Source organism: Cherax quadricarinatus, chromosome 42 (genome assembly GCF_038502225.1).
Source record: "Cherax quadricarinatus isolate ZL_2023a chromosome 42, ASM3850222v1, whole genome shotgun sequence".
Classification (NCBI taxonomy): domain Eukaryota; kingdom Metazoa; phylum Arthropoda; class Malacostraca; order Decapoda; family Parastacidae; genus Cherax; species Cherax quadricarinatus.
Window position 1 is genome coordinate 151,889 of NC_091333.1, and position 25,795 is coordinate 177,683.

Below are 25,795 nucleotides of genomic sequence, written 5' to 3' on the forward strand. Positions count from 1 at the left end.
TGAAAGTGTATAAACTAAGGGAGGAGGAAGTTCAGGTGAGATATAAGCGACTATTGGCAGAAAGGTAGGCTAGTGCAAAGATGAGTAGTGGGGGGGTTGAAGAACGTTGGAATAGTTTTAAAAATGCAGTATTAGAATGTGGGGCAGAAGTTTGTGGTTATAGGAGGGTAGGGGCAGGAGGAAAGAGGAATGATTGGTGGAATGATGAAGTTAAGGGTGTGATAAAAGAGAAAAAGGTAGCTTATGAGAGGTTTTTACAAAGCAGAAGTGTTAAAAGAAGAGCAGAGTATATGGAGAGTAAAAGAAAGGTAAAGAGAGTGGTGAGAGAGTGCAAAAGGAGAGCAGATGATAGAGTGGGAGAGGCACTGTCAAGAAATTTTAATGAAAATAAGAAAAAATTTTGGAGTGAGTTAAACAAGTTAAGAAAGCCTAGGTAAAGTATGGATTTGTCAGTTAAAAACAGAGTAGGGGAGTTAGTAGATGGGGAGATTGAGGTATTAGGTAGATGGCGAGAATATTTTGAGGAACTTTTAAATGTTAAGGAAGAAAGAGAGGCAGTAATTTCATGCACTGGTCAGGGAGGTATACCATCTTTTAGGAGTGAAGAAGAGCAGAATGTAGGTGTGGGGGAGGTACGTGAGGCATTACGGAGAATGAAAGGGGGTAAAGCAGCTGGAACTGATGGGATCATGACAGAAATGTTAAAAGCAGGGGGGGATATAGTGTTGGAGTGGTTGGTACTTTTGTTTAATAAATGTATGAAAGAGGGGAAGGTACCTAGGGATTAGCGGAGAGCATGTATAGTTCCTTTATATAAAGGGAAAGGGGACAAAAGAGAATGTAAAAATTATAGAGGAATAAGTTTACTGAGTATACCAGGAAAAGTGTACGGTAGGGTTATAATTGAAAGAATTAGAGGTAAGACAGAATGTAGGATTGCTGATGAGCAAGGAGGTTTCAGAGTGGGTAGGGGATGTGTAGATCAAGTGTTTACATTGAAGCATATATGTGAACAGTATTTAGATAAAGGTAGGGAAGTTTTTATTGCATTTATGGATTTAGAAAAGGCATATGATAGAGTGGATAGAGGAGCAATGTGGCAGATGTTGCAAGTATTTGGAATAGGTGGTAAGTTATTAAATGCTGTAAAGAGTTTTTATGAGGATAGTGAGGCTCAGGTTAGGGTGTGTAGAAGAGAGGGAGACTACTTCCCAGTAAAAGTAGGTCTTAGACAGGGATGTGTAATGTCACCATGGTTGTTTAATATATTTATAGATGGGGTTGTAAAGGAAGTAAATGCTAGGGTGTTCGGGAGAGGGGTGGGATTAAATTTTGGGGAATCAAATTCAAAATGGAAATTGACACAGTTACTTTTTGCTGATGATACTGTGCTTATGGGAGATTCTAAAGAAAAATTGCAAAGGTTAGTGGATGAGTTTGGGAATGTGTGTAAAGGTAGAAAGTTGAAAGTGAACATAGAAAAGAGTAAGGTGATGAGGGTATCAAATGATTTAGATAAAGAAAAATTGGATATCAAATTGGGGAGGAGGAGTATGGAAGAAGTGAACGTTTTCAGATACTTGGGAGTTGACATGTTGGCGGATAGATTTATGAAGGATGAGGTTAATCATAGAATTGATGAGAGAAAAAAGGTGAGTGATGCGTTGAGGTATATGTGGAGTCAAAAAACGTTATCTATGGAGGCAAAGAAGGGAATGTATGAAAGTATAGTAGTACCAACACTCTTATATGGGTGTGAAGCTTGGGTGGTAAATGCAGCAGCGAGGAGACGGTTGGAGGCAGTGGAGATGTCCTGTTTAAGGGCAATGTGTGGTGTAAATACTGTATTATGCAGAAAATTCGAAGTGTGGAAATTAGGAAAAGGTGTGGAGTTAATAAGAGTATTAGTCAGAGAGCAGAAGAGGGGTTGTTGAGGTGGTTTGGTCATTTAGAGAGAATGGATCAAAGTAGAATGACATGGAAAGCATATAAATCTATAGGGGAAGGAAGGCGGGGTAGGGGTCATCCTCGAAAGGGTTGGAGAGAGGGGGTAAAGGAGGTTTTGTGGGCAAGGGGCTTGGACTTCCAGCAAGCGTGCATGAGCATGTTACATAGGAGTGAATGGAGACGAATGGTACTTGGGACCTGACGGTCTGTTGGAGCGTGAGCAGGGTAATATTTAGTGAAGGGATTCAGGGAAACCGGTTATTTTCATATAGTCTTACTTGAGTCCTGGAAATGGGAAGTACAATGCCTGCACTTTAAAGGAGGGGTTTGGGATATTGGCAGTTTGGAGGGATATGTTGTGTATCTTTATATGTGTATGCTTCTAAACTGTTGTATTCTGAGCACCTCTGCAAAAACAGTGATAATGTGTGAGTGTGGTGAAAGTGTTGAATGATGATGAAGGTGTTTTCTTTTTGGGGATTTTCTTTCTTTTTTGGGTCACCCTGCCTCGGTGGGAGACTGCCGACTTGTTGAAAAAAAAAATAATAATATTAGTACATATGTATTATTGTAATAATAATGATTATTAATATTGTTATTAATTTAGGGCACTGGAGCACAGATCCACTGTATAGCACTTTGTCTGGATTTTTTGGGTTATCCTAGGTAATTTATAATATGTATGATAACTTGACTTACGAGTACCAGTGAGAGAGAGAGAGAGAGAGAGAGAGATACAGAGAGAGAGAGATACAAAGAGACAGCCACATTCAGTCAGCCAGTCAGCCAACTACCCACCCACCCACCCATCTAGCCACCCACTTTGTCTGGATTTTTTGGGTTATCCTAGGTAATTTATAATATGTATGATAACTTGACTTATGAGTACCAGTGAGAGAGAGAGAGAGAGAGAGAGAGATACAGAGAGAGAGAGATACAAAGAGACAGCCACATTCAGTCAGCCAGTCAGCCAACTACCCACCCACCCACCCATCTAGCCACCCACCCACCCATCTAGCCACCCACCCACCCACCCAGCCACCCACCCACCCACCCACCCGGCCACCCACCCGGCCACCCACCCACCCACCCACCCGGCCAACCACAGACCCGGCCACCCAGCCAGCCAGCCGGATACGTATTACACATGTTCCAGAGTTGTTTCTCTTTACTTAGGGTATAGGTTATACAACATTCTGGCAGGATGACACTAGTAGTGGTATTCTCCCATTCCACTGTGTCGACAATACATAAAGATAATAGTAACATATGATACTGTATGCGATGTATGCCTCGGTGGGAGACGGCCGACTTGTTGAAAAAAAAAAAAAAAAAAAATCACTACCATGTATACATTATATTTTTTTTTTTTTATTATCACACTGGCCGATTCCCACCAAGGCAGGGTGGCCCGAAAAAGAAAAACTTTCACCATCATTCACTCCATCACTGTCTTGCCAGAAGGGTGCTTTACACTACAGTTTTTAAACTGCAACATTAACACCCCTCCTTCAGAGTGCAGGCACTGTACTTCCCATCTCCAGGACTCAAGTCCGGCCTGCCGGTTTCCCTGAACCCCTTCATAAATGTTACTTTGCTCACACTCCAACAGCACGTCAAGTATTAAAAACCATTTGTCTCCATTCACTCCTATCAAACACGCTTACGCATGCCTGCTGGAAGTCCAAGCCCCTCGCACACAAAACCTCCTTTACCCCCTCCCTCCAACCCTCCAAAGTCGGTGCCGGATCAGCCGGGCTGTGGCTCGTACGTCGGACTGAGTGCGGCCAGCAGTAACAGCCTAGTTGATCAGGCCCTGATCCATCGGGAGGCCTGGTCGTGGACCGGGCCGCGGGGGCATTGATCCCCGGAATAACCTCCAGGTAACCTCCAGGTAACCTTTCCTAGGCCGACCCCTACCCCGCCTTCCTTCCACTACAGACTGATACACTCATGAAGTTATTCTGTTTCGCTCCATTCTCTCCACATGTCCGAACCACTTCAACAACCCTTCCTCAGCCCTCTGGACAACAGTTTTGGTAATCCCGCACCTCCTCCTAACTTCCAAACTACGAATTCTCTGCATTATATTCACACCACACATTGCTCTCAGACATGACATCTCCACTGCCTCCAGCCTTCTCCTCGCTGCAACATTCATCACCCATGCTTCACACCCATATAAGAGCGTTGGTAAAACTATACTCTCATACATTCCCCTCTTTGCCTCCAAGGACAAAGTTCTTTGTCTCCACAGACTCCTAAGTGCACCACTCACCCTTTTCCCCTCATCAATTCTATGATTCACCTCATCTTTCATAGACCCATCCGCTGACACATCCACTCCCAAATATCTGAATACATTCACCTCCTCCATACTCTCTTCCTCCAATCTGATATCCAATCTTTCATCACCTAATCTTTTTGTTATCCTCATAACCTTACTCTTTCCTGTATTCATTTTCAATTTTCTTCTTTTGCACACCCTACCAAATTCATCCACCAATCTCTGCAACTTCTCTTCAGAATCTCCCAAGAGCACAGTGTCATCAGCAAAGAGCAACTGTGACAACTTCCACTTTATGTGTGATTCTTTATCTTTTAACTCCACGCCTCTTGCCAAGACCCTCGCATTTACTTCTCTTACAACCCCATCTATAAATATATTAAACAACCACGGTGACATCACACATCCTTGTCTAAGGCCTACTTTTACTGGGAAATAATTTCCCTCTTTCCTACATACTCTAACTTGAGCCTCACTATCCTCGTAAAAACTCTTCACTGCTTTCAGTAACCTACCTCCTACACCATACACCTGCAACATCTGCCACATTGCCCCCCTATCCACCCTGTCATACGCCTTTTCCAAATCCATAAATGCCACAAAGACCTCTTTAGCCTTATCTAAATACTGTTCACTTATATGTTTCACTGTAAACACCTGGTCCACACACCCCCTACCTTTCCTAAAGCCTCCTTGTTCATCTGCTATCCTATTCTCCGTCTTACTCTTAATTCTTTCATTAATAACTCTACCATACACTTTTCCAGGTATACTCAACAGACTTATCCCCCTATAATTTTTGCACTCTCTTTTATCCCCTTTGCCTTTATACAAAGGAACTATGCATGCTCTCTGCCAATCCCTAGGTACCTTACCCTCTTCCATACATTTATTAAATAATTGCAACAACCACTCCAAAACTATATCCCCACCTGCTTTTAACATTTCTATAACATTTATACATTATATACAGTACATAAATAATTAAAATACAACAATAGAAGTAAATTATGGTAAAAAGAATGAAATAATGATTGTACATTACATTACAGTATTATGTAGGTAGTTTATATAGGAAAGTTTTGACATTATGCCCTACCCAATATGTCGGCAATTTTCAAAGGTTCAACTTACGTCCATTTCGACTTACGACCGGTTGGTCGGAACCAAGCTTGGTCGTAAGTCGGATGGTAGGTGTATATTGATTTCTCTCCATGGGAAAGTGGAACAGAATTCTTCCTCCGTAAGCCATGCATCTCGTGAGAGATCACTAAAGTGCCGGGAGCAAGAGGCTAGTAACCCCTTCTCCTGTATATATTACTAAAGTGAGAATCCGAAACTTGTTTTTCTTTTTGGGCAACCCTGCCTCGGTGGGATGCAGCTGGTTTGCTGAAAGAAGAAGCAGATATTGATTTCTATGAATAATCAGAATTATCTACATTATAATTATTTTACACGTCTCCCACCAAGGTAGGGTGACCTAAAAAACAGGAAACATATTTGCCATCATTCATTCAATAGCTATTTTGCCAGAAGTGTGCAGACATCACAAATCAAGTGATTCTCCTAATTGCAGCACTGAGGTTAGGCCTCATCTCCAAGAAAAAAGCGAAGTAATAATCTGCAACATTCACATGTATCATTAGAAAATTCAAACAAAGTTCCTGTTCAACTAGATTTATTGATTCCTTATGAGATAATAACCCTTTCAGGATCGGTGCCGTACTTGTACGGCTTGAGAACCAGGGTTAGTGCTGTACTTGTATGCGTAAATTCTAGCGCCTTCAAATCGAGCGGAAGAAAGCTGGTAGGCCTACATATGAAAGAATGGGTCTGCATGGCCCGTGTGCGCATTATAAAAAAATCCTGCAGCATGCAGTGCATAATGAGAAAAAAAACTCCGACCATATTTTTTATTTAAAACAGTGACTTTGCAGTGTATTTTTGTATGGTATTTATGGTTGTATTTTCATTTTCTTGGTCTCATTCGATAGAATGGAAGATATATTACAGAAATAGAGATGATTTTGATTGGTTTCACGATGAAAAGTACCTTGAAATTGAGCTCAGAGTAGTGAAAATGTTCGATTTTTGCTGATGTTCAAGAGTAAACAAATTCATGCCACACATCCAATACACGTCAACTGGTGAGTCTAATATTCTTTCACAAGTGCGCTGACATTATACCATTTTTACAATAATGCAGTAGTCTGCATAACAGTAAATCTTCTATTTTTTGTGAGAATAAAAATTCAAAATGGAAAGCAAGAGTAATACAAGAGGGGCCTGGAGACATGACTAATGAACAGAGAAAATGTTATTTTGGTGCCAGGAATGTGTATGTCTTATTTATTCTGGACCCTATTTTGAAATTGGCATCTTTTGAAATTTGTGTGAAATTGGCCAAATTGCCAAATTTTGACCACTTTATTGCGTAGTTGAAATCAGTAAATGGGCTGTTTCTTGTACTCATTTGATGGAACAAATAGAGTTCTAGCAAAATAGCTATGATTTTAGTTGACTGGAACATTGGAATTGGCTGAAAATATGGCTCAAATTGGGCAAAATCGCCGATGCGTAAATATCGTTAAGACGGTTAACTTCGCGAGAGCATAAGTCAATAAGTTTTCCATCAGATTTCATACTTTTGGTTTCATTATCACTGGGAAAAGATTATCTATTGTTTCATAAGAAAAATAATAATTTTTTTTTTTAATTTTTCGACCCTGAGAGCGAGCTCAGGATCGGGGGTCTTGACCCTGAAAGGGTTAAAAACTCGGATAACTCTCTCCCAAATTTTAGGGTAAAAAAAATCATGAAAAACAAACAAACAAACAAACAAATACTACTCTCCAAATAATGTTAATGACTATGTCCATCAATCTGCTGGTGCAGCTGGTAGCGCAAAGTGATGGCTCTCATATAGAAATTGGTGCATGCATTAACAGTTTAGCTTCTGTCCTTCAAGCTGAACCGTTTGCTATACTCCTTTCAGTGAAATGTGCTTATTTATCTAAAGTTAACACCTTAACTGTAAGAAATTCTTTATCTATAAATGCTCTTAACCACTAGACAGATATGGTAGAATTGTAGACAGGGGAGTGAATGCATCTTTTGTAGGTTTCAAATGCACAATCAAACCATTGAATTGGCAAAGGTGTATTCCTTCATGGAAAGAGTATGTTACAACTTTTGTGCCATCAACTCATAATTTGAGAACAATATGAAGTGAACTTTAACTGAATTTCATTGATTTGAGGTGGAGGGAGAATGACACTGGTTAGTTCATCTGCCATTATTTAATCATGCACAAAAAGGCACATATCTATGGGACATCCACAAAATCAGGAGATTCTTACTGTCTGGCTTTGGCTGGGCTACAAGTAACTCAGAGTTCACATCATCAGCTGAACTCCAACCCCCCCCCCCCCTTCCAAGGAACTAGTGTCACATCTTGAATTGTTATGTATTTAAATGTGAAAGAATTCATGAATTCAGAAACAATTTACTAAAATGTTCAACTAATGCCTAGTTACCCACAATGAAATATTAACAGAAATCCTGTAAAATTACCCAGACATTGCCTGTTGTAAAGACTGTATATAACATCCACTTTAACTTGCTGGAATTCTACCATAATGTAAGCAACACATAAGCCAAATAACTATGTAAACAACTCATTACTCTTGTTAACAATTCATAAATTTGTAAATGCTGTAGCAGTAAGCCCTTGATATGACAGATTAGTAGGGGGGGATTGTTCAGAGGATAATTTCACTTGTAAGGTCTGTGCACTTCTGGCAAGATAACTATTAAATGAATTATGGTGAATGTTTTTCATTTTTTGAGTCATCCTACTTTAGTGGGAGGAAGCAAGTGTGCTAAAAAGAGAAAGAGGATAATTTTGAAGAAGCTATGAGAGTTGCCAGGAAAGTCATATAAGAAAAAGCATCAGGTGGTAATCAGATGATAGGAGAATGTTTGAATTTGTCAATTGATATGATGTGACACACTTGCAGACAGCATTATTTGTGATCTGTTTACCAATAATAACCATTTTATATGGTGTTTACTTTTCATTAGGTGAGCGTGCTGGAGAGTGTGGAAAATCCATCAAAGCTCATTGTAGTTGGCATTACCCACCTGTACTTTCACCCAGATGCTGATCATATTCGTCTGCTGCAGGCAGGGATCAGTCTTCAGTTGTTACAACAAGTCATGTCTCTCTATGAAACTAAGGTATGCCACTTTATGGAATTGCTTAGTTCTTATTGTAAGAACGTTTGATTGTAATACATATCTTGATCACCCAGGTTGTGATGGCTTTGTAGACTTGTAGGCAGTGGGTAGCAATAGTATGACTGATCAAAAGATCACTAGTTAATTAAGCCATGGCTTCAAGCTGGGCTGTAAGAGTAGAAAAACCTTAAAACTGAACACAATTACTTGTAAACTGCAGTTTAAGTAATACAGTACACTGGTACCTCGGGATACAAATTTATTTCGTTCCGGAAGGCTGTTCAAGTGCCGATACCGAATGAATTTGTTGCCATAAGGAATAATGTAAATTAGATTAATCCATTTCAGACCCCCAAAGATGCACTTACAAAATCACTTACAAAATCACTTACATAAATACACTTACATAACTGTTCAAGTTTTGAGTTGTTCATATCCCAAGGTACTACTGTGTATATTAGTAGAGCCAAATACTGGTGTATCTTTAATCCACATTTTGCATTGTTTCATGTGCCTTTAAAGTTCAGTATTATTTGATTTAGAGAAAAGCTCTAATATGGAAGAAAATGTAAAATAGCCCCAGTGAAAAGCAGTAACAGATCATTGTATCAACATGTGTGGGCCCAGACTTTAACATCTTAACAGAAAATAAAGAACACTGTGGAAACAAGTGTAGAAGTCTTCGAGAGAAAACTCAAAAAGTATCTCCTCTAATTGCTGGATCAACCAGGATGTGATGGATGTATAGGCCAGCAAGCCTCCAGCAGTAACAGCTTGATTGATCAAGCAAGCACCAGACAAGCCTGGCCTAGGGCCAACTTGTGAGAGTGAGAAAATTCAATAAATTTGTCAATGGTATATCAAAGGTATACCATAGGAGTCATAAATCACATGGGGAATGAGATGTAATTAAGTTTGATCCAAGAAAGAGGAGGGTAGCTCCAACCTCTTCAATCAAGAATAAGTAATTTTACTCCCAGTTTTTGGAACATCTTTCTTCATTTCTCACTTTTTACTTAGTAATAGCAGCCTCTTTATGTGCGTATGTGGTAGTAATAAAATCAAAACAATGAAATTTTTTTTCAGCACTTTACCAAGATATGAGAGTGTGAAGTTGAAGGTCATTGTTGCATGCTGTGTATTAAAACATTTTTCATTCTTTTCACTTTTTCTTTTTGTCATTTTCCATATTTTTTCACTTCCACATAAGAACTGTGGATTACATCACAAGCCACTTTCTGAAACTGTCATTCTATGTCGCAAAATTTTTGGAAAAAAAAAAACTTATCTTTTCTCATGAAATGATAGAGAATATTTTTCCAATGGTAATGACACCAAAAGTACGAAATTTGGTCGAAAACTCACGGAATTATGCTCCCGCAAAGTTAGCGGTCTAGGCGACATATACGCATCAGCGATTTCGCCGACTTTGAGCCCTGTTTTTGGCCAATTCCGTTGTTCCAGTTGACCAAACCCATATTTATTTCTTTAGAACTCCATTCTTTCTATCAATTGAGTACAAGAAACTGCCCATTTACCAATTTGAACTACCCAGTAAAGTGGTCAGAAATTGGCAATTTGGCCAATTTCACGCAAATTAAAAAAGATGCCAATTTCAAAATAGGGTCCAGAATAAACAATGTAGACATTCTTGGCACTAAAATAACATATCCTCTGTTCATTAGTCATGTCTCTAGGACCCTCTTATATTACTTTTGCTTTCTATTTTGATTTTTTATTCATACAAAAAATACAAAATTTACTGTTATGCAGACTAATGCATTATTGTAGAAATGCTATAAATAATATCAGTGCACTAGTGAAAGAATAGTATTAGACTCCCCAGTTGATGTGTATTGGACGTGTGGTGTGATTTGCTTACTCCTGAACATTGGTAAAAATCGAATATTTCTGCTACTATGAGCTCAATTTCAAGGTCATTTTCATCATGAAAGTAATGAAAATCATCTCTATTTCTGTAATATGTTTTCCATTTTATCACATGAGACCATGAAAACGAGAATACAACGATAAATACTACACGAAAATACACCTCAAAGTCGGCGTTTTAATCCAAAAAAGGTCAGTTTTTTTTCTCATTATGCACTGCGTGCTGCAGGATTTTTTGTGTGGTGCACACTGACCACACAGACCCATTCTCTCACATGTGGGCCTACCAGCTTTCTCCCGCTTGATTTGAAGCCACTAGAATTTACGCGTATTAATACGTCCGAAACAGTGGCGTGTAAGATGTATATATATGACCAAAACAGTCAAAGGGTTAATGCCCAGTGTCCTGCCTCAACCTGCCTCACATGGGCCAGTAGGCCTGCTGCAGTGTTCCTTCTTTCTTATGTTCTTATGTCTTTTTGTTGTGCTAAAAGTGCCAACAGTATACAGTGGACCCCCGGTTAACGATATTTTTTCATTCCAGAAGTATGTTCAGGTGCCAGTACTGACCGAATTTGTTCCCATAAGGAATATTGTGAAGTAGATTAGTCCATTTCAGACCCCCAAACATACACGTACAAACGCACTTACATAAATACACTTACATAATTGGTCGCATTGGGAGGTGATCGTTAAGCGGGGGTCCACTGTACATGTATTTGTTTATAAACACTGTTTTATACAAACATATACACACACTCATCCATTTGCACATGTATATAGACACTGGTCATTTCCTTAGAACTGTTGCAGTCTGTAGAAGTCGCTGAAGCATAGCTCTACACACAGCAGGGTTTTGCATTCCCTACACACATAATGCATATCTCTGCACTTATCGGTTGCCTTGATATGTAATTGTAACTGTTCCAGACACACTCCACCAACCCGGTCTGCACATTACATTTGTTCACCAAATGCATATTGCTTGTGCAGTAAATTACAGCAGCTAATTTCACAGTGGGTTCATTTGTTTCTTTTTCCTTTCCTGTTTCTTTCAGGTTGTTCTAGTGAGAGAAATGTCAACAATGTTAAATCGTGTGTTATGCCACCAAAATTCCATAAGGTCTATAACATGGAACACCTTGAACTTGGGCACATGTTTTCATGCTGCACACAGATGTGTGTGATATAGATCACACACATCTGTCATTTTTTTAACACATCGGCCATTTCCTATTAAGGCAAGGTGACCTGAAAGAGAAGAAACACTTTCATCATCACTCACTCCATCACTGTCCTGTCAGAGGCACGCTGATACTACAGTTCAACAATGCAACATATCTCTACCCCTCCTTCAGAGTGCTGGCACTGTACTTCTCACCTCCATTGCTCAAGTCCAGCTAACCAATCTCCCTGAATTCCCTCATAAATGTTACCTTGCTCACACTCTCTCATAAATGTTACCTTGCTCACACTCCAGCAGCATGTTGTCATAAAAACCACTTAACTTCTCTCACTCCTATCCAACATGCTCACACACGCTTGCTGGGTGTCTAAGCCTCTTGGACACATAATCTCCATTATTCCATCTCTCCAACCTTTTTTTAGGATGACTTCTACCCTGTCTTCCCTCCACTACAGATTTATATGCTTTCTAAGTCATCCTATTTTGTTCCTCTCTAAATGTCTGAACCACCTCAACAACCTCTCCTTAGCCCTCTGAATAATACTTTTACTAACCCTGCACCTCCTAACCTCTAAGCTGTGGATTCGCTGCATAATATTCACAGCACACATTGCCCTCAGGCATGACATTTCCATTGCCTCTAGCTGCCTCCTTGCTGCAACATTCACAACTCATTCTTCACACCCTTATAAGAGCATTGGCTCCACTTTGCTCTTGTACATTTCCCTTCTTGCCTCCATGGATAATGTGTAGACAGCCTGTACTGTCTGCACAGACAGCCCATGCTGTCTGCCAGCTTAGTTCATATTTCGCACCACTCAGGTGCTGCCATCTATAGGCCTTGCCACTTCAGTATGCCCAGACTTGCCTCGCTCTCACTCACACAGCGGCCTGGCATCAACACACAAGGCCTCCCAGCTCTCTCTCGTGGGCATGGCCCTGCCCGGGCCATGGGCACAACACACAAGCCTGTGTACCCACAACGACTTAACAATAAACAAAGAAGCCTCTGAAGACGTATATCATTCACACCCCGCTACCAGACTACCAAAACAACCCCGTTATAAATGTTCTTTGTCTTCACCCGGTGGCCTGGTGGCTAAAGCTCCCGCTTCACACACGGAGGGCCCGGGTTCGATTCCCGGCGGGTGGAAACGTTTCGACACGTTTCCTTACACCTGTTGTCCTGTTCACCTAGCAGCAAATAGGTACCTGGGTGTTAGTCGACTGGTGTGGGTCGCATCCTGGGGGACAAGATTAAGGACCCCAATGGAAATAAGTTAGACAGTCCTCGATGACGCACTGGCTTTCTTGGGTTATCCTGGGTGGCTAACCCTCCAGGGTTAAAAATCCGAACGAAATCTTATCTTATCTTCACAGATTCCTCACTGTACCATTCATCGGTTCTGTGGTTCACATTGGTTTTCACAGAACCATATGCTGACAAGTCCACTCCCAAATATCTGAACACATTCACTTACTCCATACTCCCTCCCTCCAGTCTAATATTTTCATTACCTAATTTTTTTGTTAATCTCATTGCCTGGCTCTTTCCTATGTTTACTTAATTTCCTTCTATTACATATCCTCTCAAATTCGTCAACCATCTTTTGCAACTTCTCTTCAGAATCTCCCAAAAGCACAGTTTCATTAGCAAAAAGTAACTGACACTCCCACTTTGTGTTAGAGTGTAAATGACAAGGAACATTTCATTTAATTAGGTTTATAAACATGCTTGACAGTAGGCAATAAATTTCAAGAACAATTGTATCAGTATTTTAAGAAACATAAAGAATGATGTTTAAGTGCACAGTGAGAGCAGTATGTTTAAGTCTTAAAATTAATGAAGAAAATAGAGATATTAGACAAGAGATAGCCTATGACCTTGATGAAGCATCTGTTCAGTTAAAAAGAATGAGGTAAATATACGAGTTTGTGTGATGACTGGCTTACTGACTTACTTGACTGACTTACTGACTGACTGATTTACTGACGTACTGACTGACTGACTTGACTGACTGACTTTACTGACTTGACTGACTGACTTTACTGACTTACTGGACTTAACTGACTTACTTGACTGACTGACTGACTGACTTGACTGATTTACTGACTGGACTGATTTACTGACTGACTGACTTGACTGATTTACTGACTGACTGATTTAACAGTTAGACTTTTTCACTGAAGAGGACCCTGACAAATCTAGAAACTGAATATGACTGGTATATAATACTGACAAGTTGATAAGACACATATGCAAGAGTTAGGTATCCTTATTCTGAAATGTGTCTTGAGCAGCTGATGCTTTACCATCAGCTCAAGCTGCTGCCTTGTTGTGGGTCAGCAGGGAAGACCTACCACCATACCCGGCCACTCCCAACACTCCTGCCACCACCATCCCAGCCTTTGTGAATACAGCTTCAGTTCAATTGTCTTAGGAGCTAGCTGTGTTTGTGAATTGTGTTTTAATCTTTTAATTGCCATATCTTGTATCTGCCAAGCAATCATGATACCCAGTAGGCATACAAGTGTTACAAAAAGTGGCAAGAAAAGGTATAAGCGTTTAAGTCTTAGAGTTACGAAGAAAATTGGGTATTAGACAAGAGATAGCCCATGGCCTTAATGAAGCATCACTTTGTACAATTAAAAAGAATGAGGTAAATATACGAGTTTGTGTGATGAATAAACGACTTACTTGACTGACTTACTGACTGACTTTACTGACTTACTTGACTGACTTACTGACTTACTTTACTGACTGATTTATGACTGACTGACTTGATTGATTTACTGACTTTACTTACTGACTTGACTGATTTACTGACTTTACTTACTTACTGACTTGACTGACTGACTTAAAGTTAGACTTTTTCACTGAAGAGGACCCTGATAAATCTAGAAGCAGTGCTCTGAAACGGTGTCTAGAGCAGTTGATGCCTTACCGTCAATTGTATAATGTCCTGCGGGGTAAAATAGAACAGAAATCCATTACAGAATTTATGCACACTCTACCATCTATACTTCAGTACCAGAACTTCTGTCATCCACCTCAGCCCAGTTGGGCCACAGCATAACTATCCACTCTCTTCACAATCATTGACAAACACCAGCACCCACAGTTTAAGGTAAGAATTTCTATTATTTCTGTTGCATTTGTAATCTTAAGCAGTAGAAACAACATAATACATCACGACAATGAACTACAATTGCATATTCACTTTTATTTTTGTAAGATCTGGAGGTCTAAAAAAAGTTGTTTGTTTTTTGGGGGGCTCCCAGGAATGTAACCCTATTTATTTCATAAGTTCTTCAGTTTATCTAACACGGATTTGCCTAACACAGCATTTTCAGGAACGTTATTGCTGTATAATATAACTTTCTACGGTACACACGAGAGTGCATTAAGTCCAGTCAAAAAAATGAACATAGTCCATTGCTTACTTGATTGTCCATCATTGTTACATTCGTGGCACAATAATCTCATCTTTCCACCACAGTTGCCATTACCCCTTTCCTATTAATCTGTTAAATTGAGGGTTTACTAGTACATATATTTGCTGTATGTGTATGTTATTAAATCATAACTTCATTATTTTTCATTGTAGCATCCTGAAAAAGAAGTATCATTAATCTTCTGTGGGGATTTCAACAGCACACCTGAGTGTGGTGTGTACCGACTCATGACCACTCAGCTTATTGATTTTGACGATATGGATTGGAACATCAGTAAGTACCACATGTTATGAGTAAAATTTAATTGTCTTAAGTTTACTGTTCAGGCCTGAGAGATAATGTTTATAAATAATTTCACTCATTGGGGAATTGTTAAGCATTCTAAAATCTTTTTTGAAGTTCACTGCTTTCGACAGGATGAGATGAAATACCTTATCACAAGCCTGGTGCTCTGAGGCATGAGAAAACACCTAGCTTCACACTTCGAGTAGCTTATTAATTTGTTGCCTTGGGTAATTTTTTTTGTCTTCCATTGACATGTTAGCCAGAACAGGTGATAGGTATCTTCCATAAATTAACAGAGATAAACATGGAAGAGAGAACTATTTCATCTTAACCCGTAAACTGTCCAAACGTAGATCTGCCTTTTTACTGCCAGCGCTCCGAATATTTTGGGGGAAAAAAAAATCTTTAAAAAAAAGAAAAAAAAAATATCTTGTTTTTTTTTTTTTTTTAAATTAAAGAGGGCAATTTTCCATGTGTAATAAGACAAAAAAAAAATTTAGGTTCAGTACTTACCGAGATATAAGGCCACAAAGTTGGCTGTGGACGCTCACCTGATGGAAACTTGAAGTCCTGCCCCTTGCAGAAATATTGCTGATATACCTTTTTTTCTCTCTTTTTTTTTAATTTATGTAATTTTTATGTTCTGATAATTACAATTTGTAGTAGTTCTTGTGATTTCATAGCCAATGTTTCTTCTGACACTAATATTAGATACTAAAATAGTACTCAAATAGTCATAAACATACTGACAAGTGAACATTTTTACCTGCCATGGTCACATACTATTGTCTAGAAATATATACAAAGTATTTATAGGTCCCAGCAATGTTTTAGACTTTTTTTTTTTTTTTAACAAGTTGGCCGTCTCCCACCGAGGCAGGGTGACCCAAAAAGAAAGAAAATCCCCAAAAAGAAAATACTTTAATCATCATTCAACACTTTCACCTCACTCACACATAATCACTGTTTTTGTAGAGGTGCTCAGAATACAACAGTTTAGAAGTATATACATATAAAGATACACAATATATCCCCATAAACTGCCAGTATCCCAAACCCCTCCTTTAAAGTGCAGGCATTGTACTTCCCATTTCCAGGATTCAAGTCCGGCTTTATAAAATAACCAGTTTCCCTGAATCCCTTCACTAAATATTACCCTGCTCACACTCCAACAGCTCGTCAGGTCCCAAATACCATTCATTTCCATTCACTCCAGTCTAACACGCTCATGCACGCTTGCTGAAAATCCAAGCCCCTCGCCCACAAAACCTCCTTTACCCCCTCCCTCCAACCCTTTCGAGAACGACCCCTACCCCACCTTCCTTTCCCTACAGATTTATACGCTCTCCATGTCATTCTACTTTGATTCATTCTCTCTAAATGGCCAAACCATCTCAACAACCCCTCTTCAGCCCTCTGACTAATACTTTTATTAACTCCACACCTTCTCCTAATTTCCACACTCCGAATTTTCTGCATAATATTTACACCACACATTGCCCTTAGACAGGACTTCTCCACTGCCTTCAACCACCACCTCGCTGCAGCATTTACAACCCAAGCTTCACACCCATATAAGAGTGTTGGTACCACTATACTTTCATACATTCCCTTCTTTGCCTCCAAAACGTTCTTTGTCTCCACATATACCTCAACGCACCACTCACCTTTTTTTTTCCTCATCAATTCTATGATTAACCTCATCCTTCATAAATCCATCCGCTGATACGTCAACTCCCAAATATCTGAAAACATTCACTTCTTCCTTACTCCTCTTCCCCAATTTGATATCCAATTTTTCTCTATCTAAATCATTTGATACCCTCATCATCTTACTCTATTCTATGTTCACTTTCAACTTTCTACTTTTACACACACTCCCAAATTCGTCCACTAACCTCTGCAATTATATATGAAACTCCTTGAAGCATGGTGTAAGACAAGTGTCACTCCACTGCTGACAGTGGAGCAGTTGAGTGACATTTGATGATCATGAACTGCCTTGGCTTTATTTGTTTTCACTGTTACACATAAACATGTCTGTCTATCTGTTTGTCTATCTGTCTGTCTGTCTAGCTCTGCCTCTGTCTCTGCTTATCTGCCTGTACTCACCTATTTGTACTCACCTATTTGTGGTTGCAGGGGTCGAGTCCTAGCTCCTGGCCCCGCCTCTTCACCGGTTGCTACTAGGCCCTCTCTCTCCCCGCTCCATGAGCTTTATCAAACCTCGTCTTAAAACTGTGTATGGTTCCTGCCTCCACTACGTCATTTTCTAGGCTATTCCACTGCCTTACAACTCTATGACTGAAGAAATACTTCCTACTATCTCTCTGACTCATTTGTGTCTTCAACTTCCAATTGTGGCCTCTTGTTTCTGTGTCCCCTCCCTGGAACATCCTGTCCTTGTCCACCTTGTCTATTCCATGCAGTATTTTATATGTCGTTATCATGTCTCCCCTGACCCTCCTGTCCTCCAGTGTCGTCAGGCCGATTTCCCTTAATCTTTCTTCATAGGACATTCCCCTTAGCTCTGGAACTAACCTTGTTGCAAACCTTTGTACTTTCTCTAGTTTCTTGACGTGCTTTATCAAGTGCGGGTTCCAAACAGGTGCTGCATACTCCAGTATGGGCCTGACATACACGGTGTACAGTGTCTTGAATGATTCCTTACTAAGGTATCGGAATGCTGTTCTCAGGTTTGCCAGGCGCCCATATGCTGCAGCAGTTATCTGATTGATGTGTGCTTCCGGAGACATGCTCGGTGTTATACTCACCCCAAGATCTTTCACCTTGAGTGAGGTTTGCAGTCTTTGGCCACCTAGCCTATACTCTGTCTGTGGTCTTCTGTGCCCTTCCCCTATCTTCATGACTTTGCATTTAGCAGGATCAAATTCGAGAAGCCATTTGCTGGACCAGGTGTCCAGTCTGTCCAGGTCTCTTTGAAGTCCTGCCTGGTCCTCATCAGATTTAATTCTCCTCATTAACTTCACATCATCTGCAAACAGGGACACTTCTGAGTCTAACCCTTCCGTCATGTCGTTCACATATACCAAAAATAGCACTGGTCCTAGGACCAACCCCTGTGGGACCCCGCTCGTCACAGGTGCCCACTGTGATACATCATTACGTACCATGACTCGTTGTTGCCTCCCTGTCAGGTATTCTCTGATCCATTGCAGTGCCCTTCCTGTTATATGCGCCTGATGCTCTAGCTTCTGCACTAATCTCTTGTGAGGAACTGTGTCAAAGGCCTTCTTGCAGTCCAAGAAGATGCAATCAACCCACCCCTCTCTCTCTTGTCTTACTTCTGTTATTTTATCATAAAACTCCAGAAGGTTTGTGACACAGGATTTGCCTTCCGTGAATCCGTGCTGGTTGGCATTTATACTCCTGTTCCGTTCCAGGTGCTCCACCACTCTCCTCCTGATAATCTTCTCCATAATTTTGCATACTATACACATCAATGACACAGGTCTATAGTTTAGTGCCTCTTTTCTGTCTCCTTTTTTGAAAATGGGAACTACATTTGCCGTCTTCCATACCTCAGGTAGTTGCCCAGTTTCCTGTATGTCTGTCTTTCTGTCTGCTTGTCTCTCTTTCTGTCTCAGAGAGCTACTTATGAACCAACAGTCATCACATTTGATTCCTGAACAAGTGAAAATGCATATTACTTGCTAGTCATGCTTATTATGCCTTATATCTACAAGCACAGTATAGCACTTTGTCTGGATTTTTTGGGGGTTATCCTAGGTAATTTACACTATGTATAATAATTGTATTTATATGTACCTATGAGACAGAGACAGAGATAGACAGACATAGACAGAGATAGATACAGACAGACAGACATAGAGACAGCCAATGTCAGTCAGCCAGCGACCCACCCACCCACCCAGGTGCCGGCCAGCTACCCAGCCAGCCACCCAGCCAGCCACCCAGCCAGCCACCCAGCCAGCTGCCCAGCCAACCAGCCTGCCAGACACATATTACACTTGTTCCAGAATTGTTTCTCTTTAATTAGGGCATAGGTTATAGGACATTCTGGCAGGATGACACTACCAGTGGTATCAAAATTGAAAGGATGTTGCAGAAATGTTGCACATGGGTTATTATCAAGGTTTTTGATATTTCCCTGACCACTTGTGGCCACATCCATCTCAGAGCCACTAAACTCTGGGTCAACATCATTTTCCTCTTAAAAGGGAAGTGTTAATATAACATGTCATCAGTGAATCCCTGGTGTTTGCCAAGCTGTTTGCTCTGGCTGGCGCTCATTTGAACTGGTGCTCCCACAAGGTACTTAGTGGTCCCAGATTTTCTTAATACTGCACACACCGAGTATTAAAATCCATTCTATACTGACCAGGCATATCAGGCCAATTGTGCCAAATTTGGAGGCAGGAAAAATAAAATGTTGATCTACATTTGGAGTGCTAGCAGTAAGAACATAGATATGTTTGGACAGTTAAGGGGTTAAATCGTCCAACTGCTGAAATGTCATTAGTTTCAAGTTTGAATTGTCTAGTATACAAACTCTAAAATTATAAAATCTAACCTAATTCATGCCTTAGCTATAATTTTAAAGCTGTTATGGAATAGTATATGATCTTTAGTCTCAGATTGTAGTCTATTGGTTGATAAGGGAGGTATAGCTAGTTTAGTAAGGGTCCTGATTGACATTCATCTACTTTCATATATTCTAGTTTCTAAGTTTCTAATAATACTACCAATATATTACAGTTAGAACACACAAACTGATAAATAATGTTTGAACATAGAGGTGGCATAACTAGATCTTTATATCTCAAATGACTGCCAGTAATTAAAGAGTTAACAAAGATAAATTTAAAATACAGTGGAACCTCTGCTTATGTGTTTAACCCGTTCTGTGACCTAGCTCATAACCCGATCTGCTCGTCAATTTTCCTCATTTAAATTAATTGAAATCCATTAATCCACTCCAGCAGAATTCCTGCTCTGGATGCAGAATATGACACTAATATCAACTCTACAGCTTATTTATCTCACAGTTCATGTAATTTTTTTTTTTTTTTTTTCAACAAGTCGACCGTCTCCCACCGAGGCAGGGTGACCCAAAAAAGAAAGAAAATCCCCTAAAAGAAAATACTTTCATCATCATTCAACACTTTCACCACACTCGCACATTATCACTGTTTTTGCAGAGGTGCTCAGAATACAAGAGTTTAGAAGCATACACATATAAAGATACACAACATATCCCTCCAAACTGCCAATATCCCAAACCCCTCCTTTAAAGTGCAGGCATTGTACTTCCCATTTCCAGGACTCAAGTCCAACTATATGAAAATAACCGGTTTCCCAGAATCCCTTCACTAAATATTACCCTGCTCACACTCCAACAGATCGTCAGGTCCCAAGTACCATTCGTCTCCATTCACTCCTATCTAACACGCTTATGCATGCTTGCTGGAAGTCCAAGCCCCTTGCCCACAAAACCTCCTTTACCCCCTCACTCCAACCCTTTCGAGGACGACCCCTACCCCGCCTTCCTTCCCCTATAGATTTATATGCTTTCCATGTGATTCTACTTTGATCCATTCTCTCTAAATGACCAAACCACCTCAACAACCCCTCTTCTGCCCTCTGATTAATACTTTTATTAACTACACACCTTTTCCTAATTTCCACACTCCGAATTTTCTGCATAATATTTACACCACACATTGCCCTTAAACAGGACATCTCCACTGCCTCCAACCGTCTCCTCGCTGCTGCATTTACCACTCAAGCTTCATACCCATATAAGAGTGTTGGTACTACTATACTTTCATACATTCCCTTCTTTGCCTCCATAGATAACGTTTTTTGACTCCACATATACCTCAACGCACCACTCACCTTTTTTCCCTCATCAATTCTATGACATAATAAACAATATAATTAACACAGAAACCTGTTATATACACTAGAATGAATAAAATATGTCATTATGTGACAAGCATTTACCACGGAGAAGAGATGCTGACAAAGGTTGACAGTGGAAAAGATAGGCAGAGCAGCATATGCTGTCAGTGGCCCTATAAACCCCAATAACAACAACAACATTGGAGGAGTTCATTTCGTTTCATTCTTTTTCTATCACTTAATCGCTTAACATGCTACACTTTATCACTGAACTTAACTGCTACAATTTTTTTTTTCACTTCACTTTTCACTGAGTTTTGGCATTTTCTCCACGCTTTTTACTGGTGATGGTGAGCATTGTTGTGGTATTCACTGTGCCATCTAGTGGCGGCATTCATTGTTTTGTTGTGCTCTGAAGCTCACTTGTTATTATAGTATTATTATTATGATTATTATTATTACAGTATTATTATATTATTATTATACATATTATTATTATTATATTATAATGGGGAAGCGCTAAACCCGTAGGATTATACAACGCCTGTGGAGGGGAGGGGAGGGAAGGTATTCAGGCTTAATTTAGGGAACTGGAGCACATACAGTTCCCTAGATGAAGAGCCCCTCACCAGCATCAAGGAACCTCCCTTGAGGGGGAAGTTTGCAACCTGAGTTTTGGCTTGTATCCAGGAGCAAAAAATCAACCGAGCGACGGCTCGTTTCCTGAAAAACTCGCATGGTGGGGCACTTGTAAGCAGAGGTTCCACTGTAGTTTGAAAATAGTTTTAAATATTGTTTTCTAATAATATTGCTCAAGTGCCCATAGGAAGGAAGTTTAATATAACAAACAACACCAAGACTGTTCATAATACTATATGATGATAGCTTTAAAATTATAACCACAGCATGAAATAGGTTAGATATAAGAATTTTAGAGAGTGTGTATTAGACATTTTAAACTTAAACTTAGTGACAGTATATCAGCAGTTGGATTATTTATGTTAAAATAGTTCTCTCTTTCTTGCCAAGGATTTTTTATTATTTTTTTAACCATGTTTTGTGCAGGGTATGAATGTAATCACTACCTGCCAACCTCAGAATGTATTTTAGTCTTTATATTGTTTTAAATTAAGTTAATTTAACAGACCTCAATTGAACAAAATCTGGAAATACAGAATAAATCCACTGAGTTAAGTGATTCATAATCAGCCAACAAAGTGGGTTGGTTAAAGAATTGACTATTTTAGTTATGATCAAAGCAAAATAACCTCTTCCCTATATACCACAGTCACCATTACCAGTCACCTTCTACTTGTCCCCCATTAGCCAGTTAAATTGAGGGTTTGCTGTACTCATAAGGATAATTAAAGAATAACCTATTTCTATTTTCAGAATCGAGTGAGCTGGTGAAAGGTGTCAGTCTGAGCCATAATTTAGAGCTTGACAGTGCATGTGGGTGTCCGCCATACACCAACTATACCACAGGCTTCTATGGCTGTTTAGACTATATTTTTTATCAGACTGACAAGTTTACAATCAAACAAGTTAGTATTCTTAGTGTTTCATCTGTAACACATCTCTCTTCCTTAACCCTTTGACTGTTTACGCCGTATAAATACGTCTTACGCGCCACTCTTTCTGACGTATATTTTTTTTTTCCAACAAACTGGCCGTATCCCACCAAGGCAGGGTGGCCCAAAAAGAAAAACGAAAGATTCTCTTTTTAAATTCAGTAATTTATACAGGAGAAGGGGTTACTAGGCCCTTGCTCCCAGCATTTTAGTCGCCTCTTACAACACACACGGCTTACGGAGGAAGAATTCTGTTCCACTTCCCCATGGAGATAAGAGGAAATAAACAACAACAAGAACTAGAAAGAAAATAGAAGAAAACCCAGAGGGGTGTGTATATATATACTTGTATGTGTAGTGTGACCTAAGTGTAAGAGGAAATAGCAAGAAGTACCTGAAATCTTGCATGTTTATGAAACAGAAAAAAGGACACCAGCAATCCTACCATCATGTAAAACAATTACAGGCTTTAGTTTTACACTCACTTGGCAGGACAGTAGTACCTCCCTGGGCGGTTGCTGTCTATCAACCTACTACCTAGGTTCTGACGTATATATACTCATAAATTCTAGCGGCTTCAAATCAAGCAGGAGAAACCTGGTAGGCCCACATGTGAGAGAATGGGTCTGTGCACCACATAAAAAAATCCTGCAGCACACAGTGCGTAATGAGAAAAAAAACTGACCGTTTTTTTGGATTAAAACACCGACTTTGAGGTGTATTTTCGTATAGTATTTATCGTTGTATTCTCGTTTTCATGGTCTTAGGTGATAAAATGGAAAACATATTACAGAAATAGAGATGATTTTTATTACTTTCACAATGAAAACTACCTTGAAACTGAGCTCAAAGTAGCGGAAATGTTAGATTTTTTGCCAATGTTCAGGAGTAAGCAAATCACACCACATGTCCAATACACGTCAACTGGGGAGTCTAATATCCTTTCACTAGTGCACTGATATTATTTATACCATTTTTAAAATAATGCAGTAGTCTGCATACCAGTAAATTTTGTATTTTTTTGTATGAATAAAAAATCAAAATAGAAAGCAATAGTAATATAAGAGGGGCCTAGAGATGTGACTAATGAACAGAGGATATGTTATTTTAGTGCCAAGAATGTCTACCTTGTTTATTCTGGACCCTATTTTGAAATTGGCATCTTTTTTGATTTGTGTGAAATTGACCAAATTGCCAATTTCTGACCACTTTATTGGGTTGTTCAAATTGGTAAATGGGCAGTTTCTTGTACTCACCTGATAGATAAAATGGAGTTCTAAAGAAATAGCTATGAGTTTGGTCAACTGGAACAACGGAATTGGCTAAAAACAGGGCTTAAAGTCGGCGAAATCGCCGATACATATATGTCGCCGAGACCGCTAACTTCGCGGTAGCGTAATTCCGTGAGTTTTCGACCAAATTTCGAACTTTTGGTGTCATTACCATCGGGAAAAGATTCTCTATCATTTCGTAAGAAAAAATAATTTTTTTTTTTTTTTTTTTTTTCAAAAATTTTGCGACATAGAATGACAGTTTCAGAAAGGGGCCTGCGACAATCAAAGGGTTAAGAAGGATCATAGTACTGCATACAATATCTTAGTATCATGTATATCTTTCTTCAGAAGGATCATAGTACTGCATACAAGATCTCAATATCATGTATCTCTTCATTTAGAAGGATCATAGTACTGCATACAAGATCTCAGTATCTCACATCTCTTCCTTCAGAAGGATCATACTATTGCATGGAAGCTCACAGTTGTTCACACTTCTTTCTTCAGGAGATCTATCTCATATTACATGCATGTTTCACACCCTTATAAGAGCGTTGGCATAACTGTGCTCTCATACATTCCCCTCTTTGCTTCCATGGACAAAGTTCTTTGTCTCCACAGACTCCTAAGTGTACCATTCACCTTTTTCCCCTCATTAATTCTATGATTCACCTCATCTTTCATAGACTCACCTGCTGACACATCTATTCCTAAATATCTGAATATGTTCACCTCCTCCATACTCTCTCCCTCAGATCTGATATCCAATCTTATGAAATTAAATTGCTGAAAATGCTGCCTTAACCCTTTGAGGGTCGACAGGCCCTCTCCGAAACTCATTCTCAGGGTCAGCCAAATTTAAAAAAAAAAAAAAAAAATTTTCTCTTATGAAAAGATAGAGAATCTTTTCCCGATCATAAGGACACCAAAAGTTTGAAATTTGATGGAAAATTTACGGAATTATGCTCTCGCGAAGTTAGCGGTCTCGGGGATATTTACGCATCGGCGATTTTGCCCACTTTGAGCCCCATTTTCGGCCAATTCCACTGTACTAGTCGACAAAAAACATGAATATTTCGCTAGAACTCCATTTTTTTCTATCGAATGGGTGCAAGAAACTACCCATTTATGAAATTCAACTATCCAGTACAGTGGTCAGAATTTAGCAATTTTGCAAATTTCATACAAATTTCAAAAGATGCCAATTTCCGAATAGGGTCCAGAATAAACAAGAAAGACATTCCTGGCACTAAAATGACATTTCCTCTGGTCATTAGTCACGTCTCAAGGTCCCTCTTATATTCTTTTGCTTTCCACTTTGAATTTTTATTCTCACAAAAAATATAAGATTTACTGTTACGCAGACTACTGCATTAGTGTAAAAAATGGTATAAATATTATTGGCGCACTTGTGAAAGAATATTAGACTCACCAGTTGATGTGTATTGGACCATTGGCACGATTTGTTTACTTTTGAAATTTGGTAAAAATCGAACATTTCTGCTACTTTGAGCTCAATTTCAAGGTATCTTTCATTGTAAAACCAGTCAAAATCATCTCAATTTCTGTAATATGTCTTCCATTCTATAAAATGAGACCAGGAAAACTAGAATACAACAATAAATACCATACGAAAATACAGTGCAAAGTCGCTGTTTTATTTAAAAAAAACGGTCAAAGTTTTTTTTTCTCATGCACTGTGCTGCAGGATTTTTTTTAGACTGTGCACACTGACCACATAGACCCATTCTTTCATATGAAGGCCTACCAGCTT

The 25,795-nt window shown here is 39.4% G+C and overlaps 1 protein-coding gene across 1 annotated transcript in view; it reads left to right on the forward strand.

The window, feature by feature from the left end:
• LOC128695549 (2',5'-phosphodiesterase 12) overlaps window positions 1-25,795 on the forward strand; it is a 56,194-nt gene that overhangs the window by 18,374 nt on the left and 12,025 nt on the right. Inside the window, exons 6-8 of the mRNA XM_070093173.1 lie at window positions 8,318-8,473; window positions 15,158-15,278; window positions 22,569-22,720. Of these exons, the coding sequence (XP_069949274.1) occupies window positions 8,318-8,473; window positions 15,158-15,278; window positions 22,569-22,720 (429 nt within the window). The remainder of the gene's footprint in view (window positions 1-8,317; window positions 8,474-15,157; window positions 15,279-22,568; window positions 22,721-25,795) is intronic.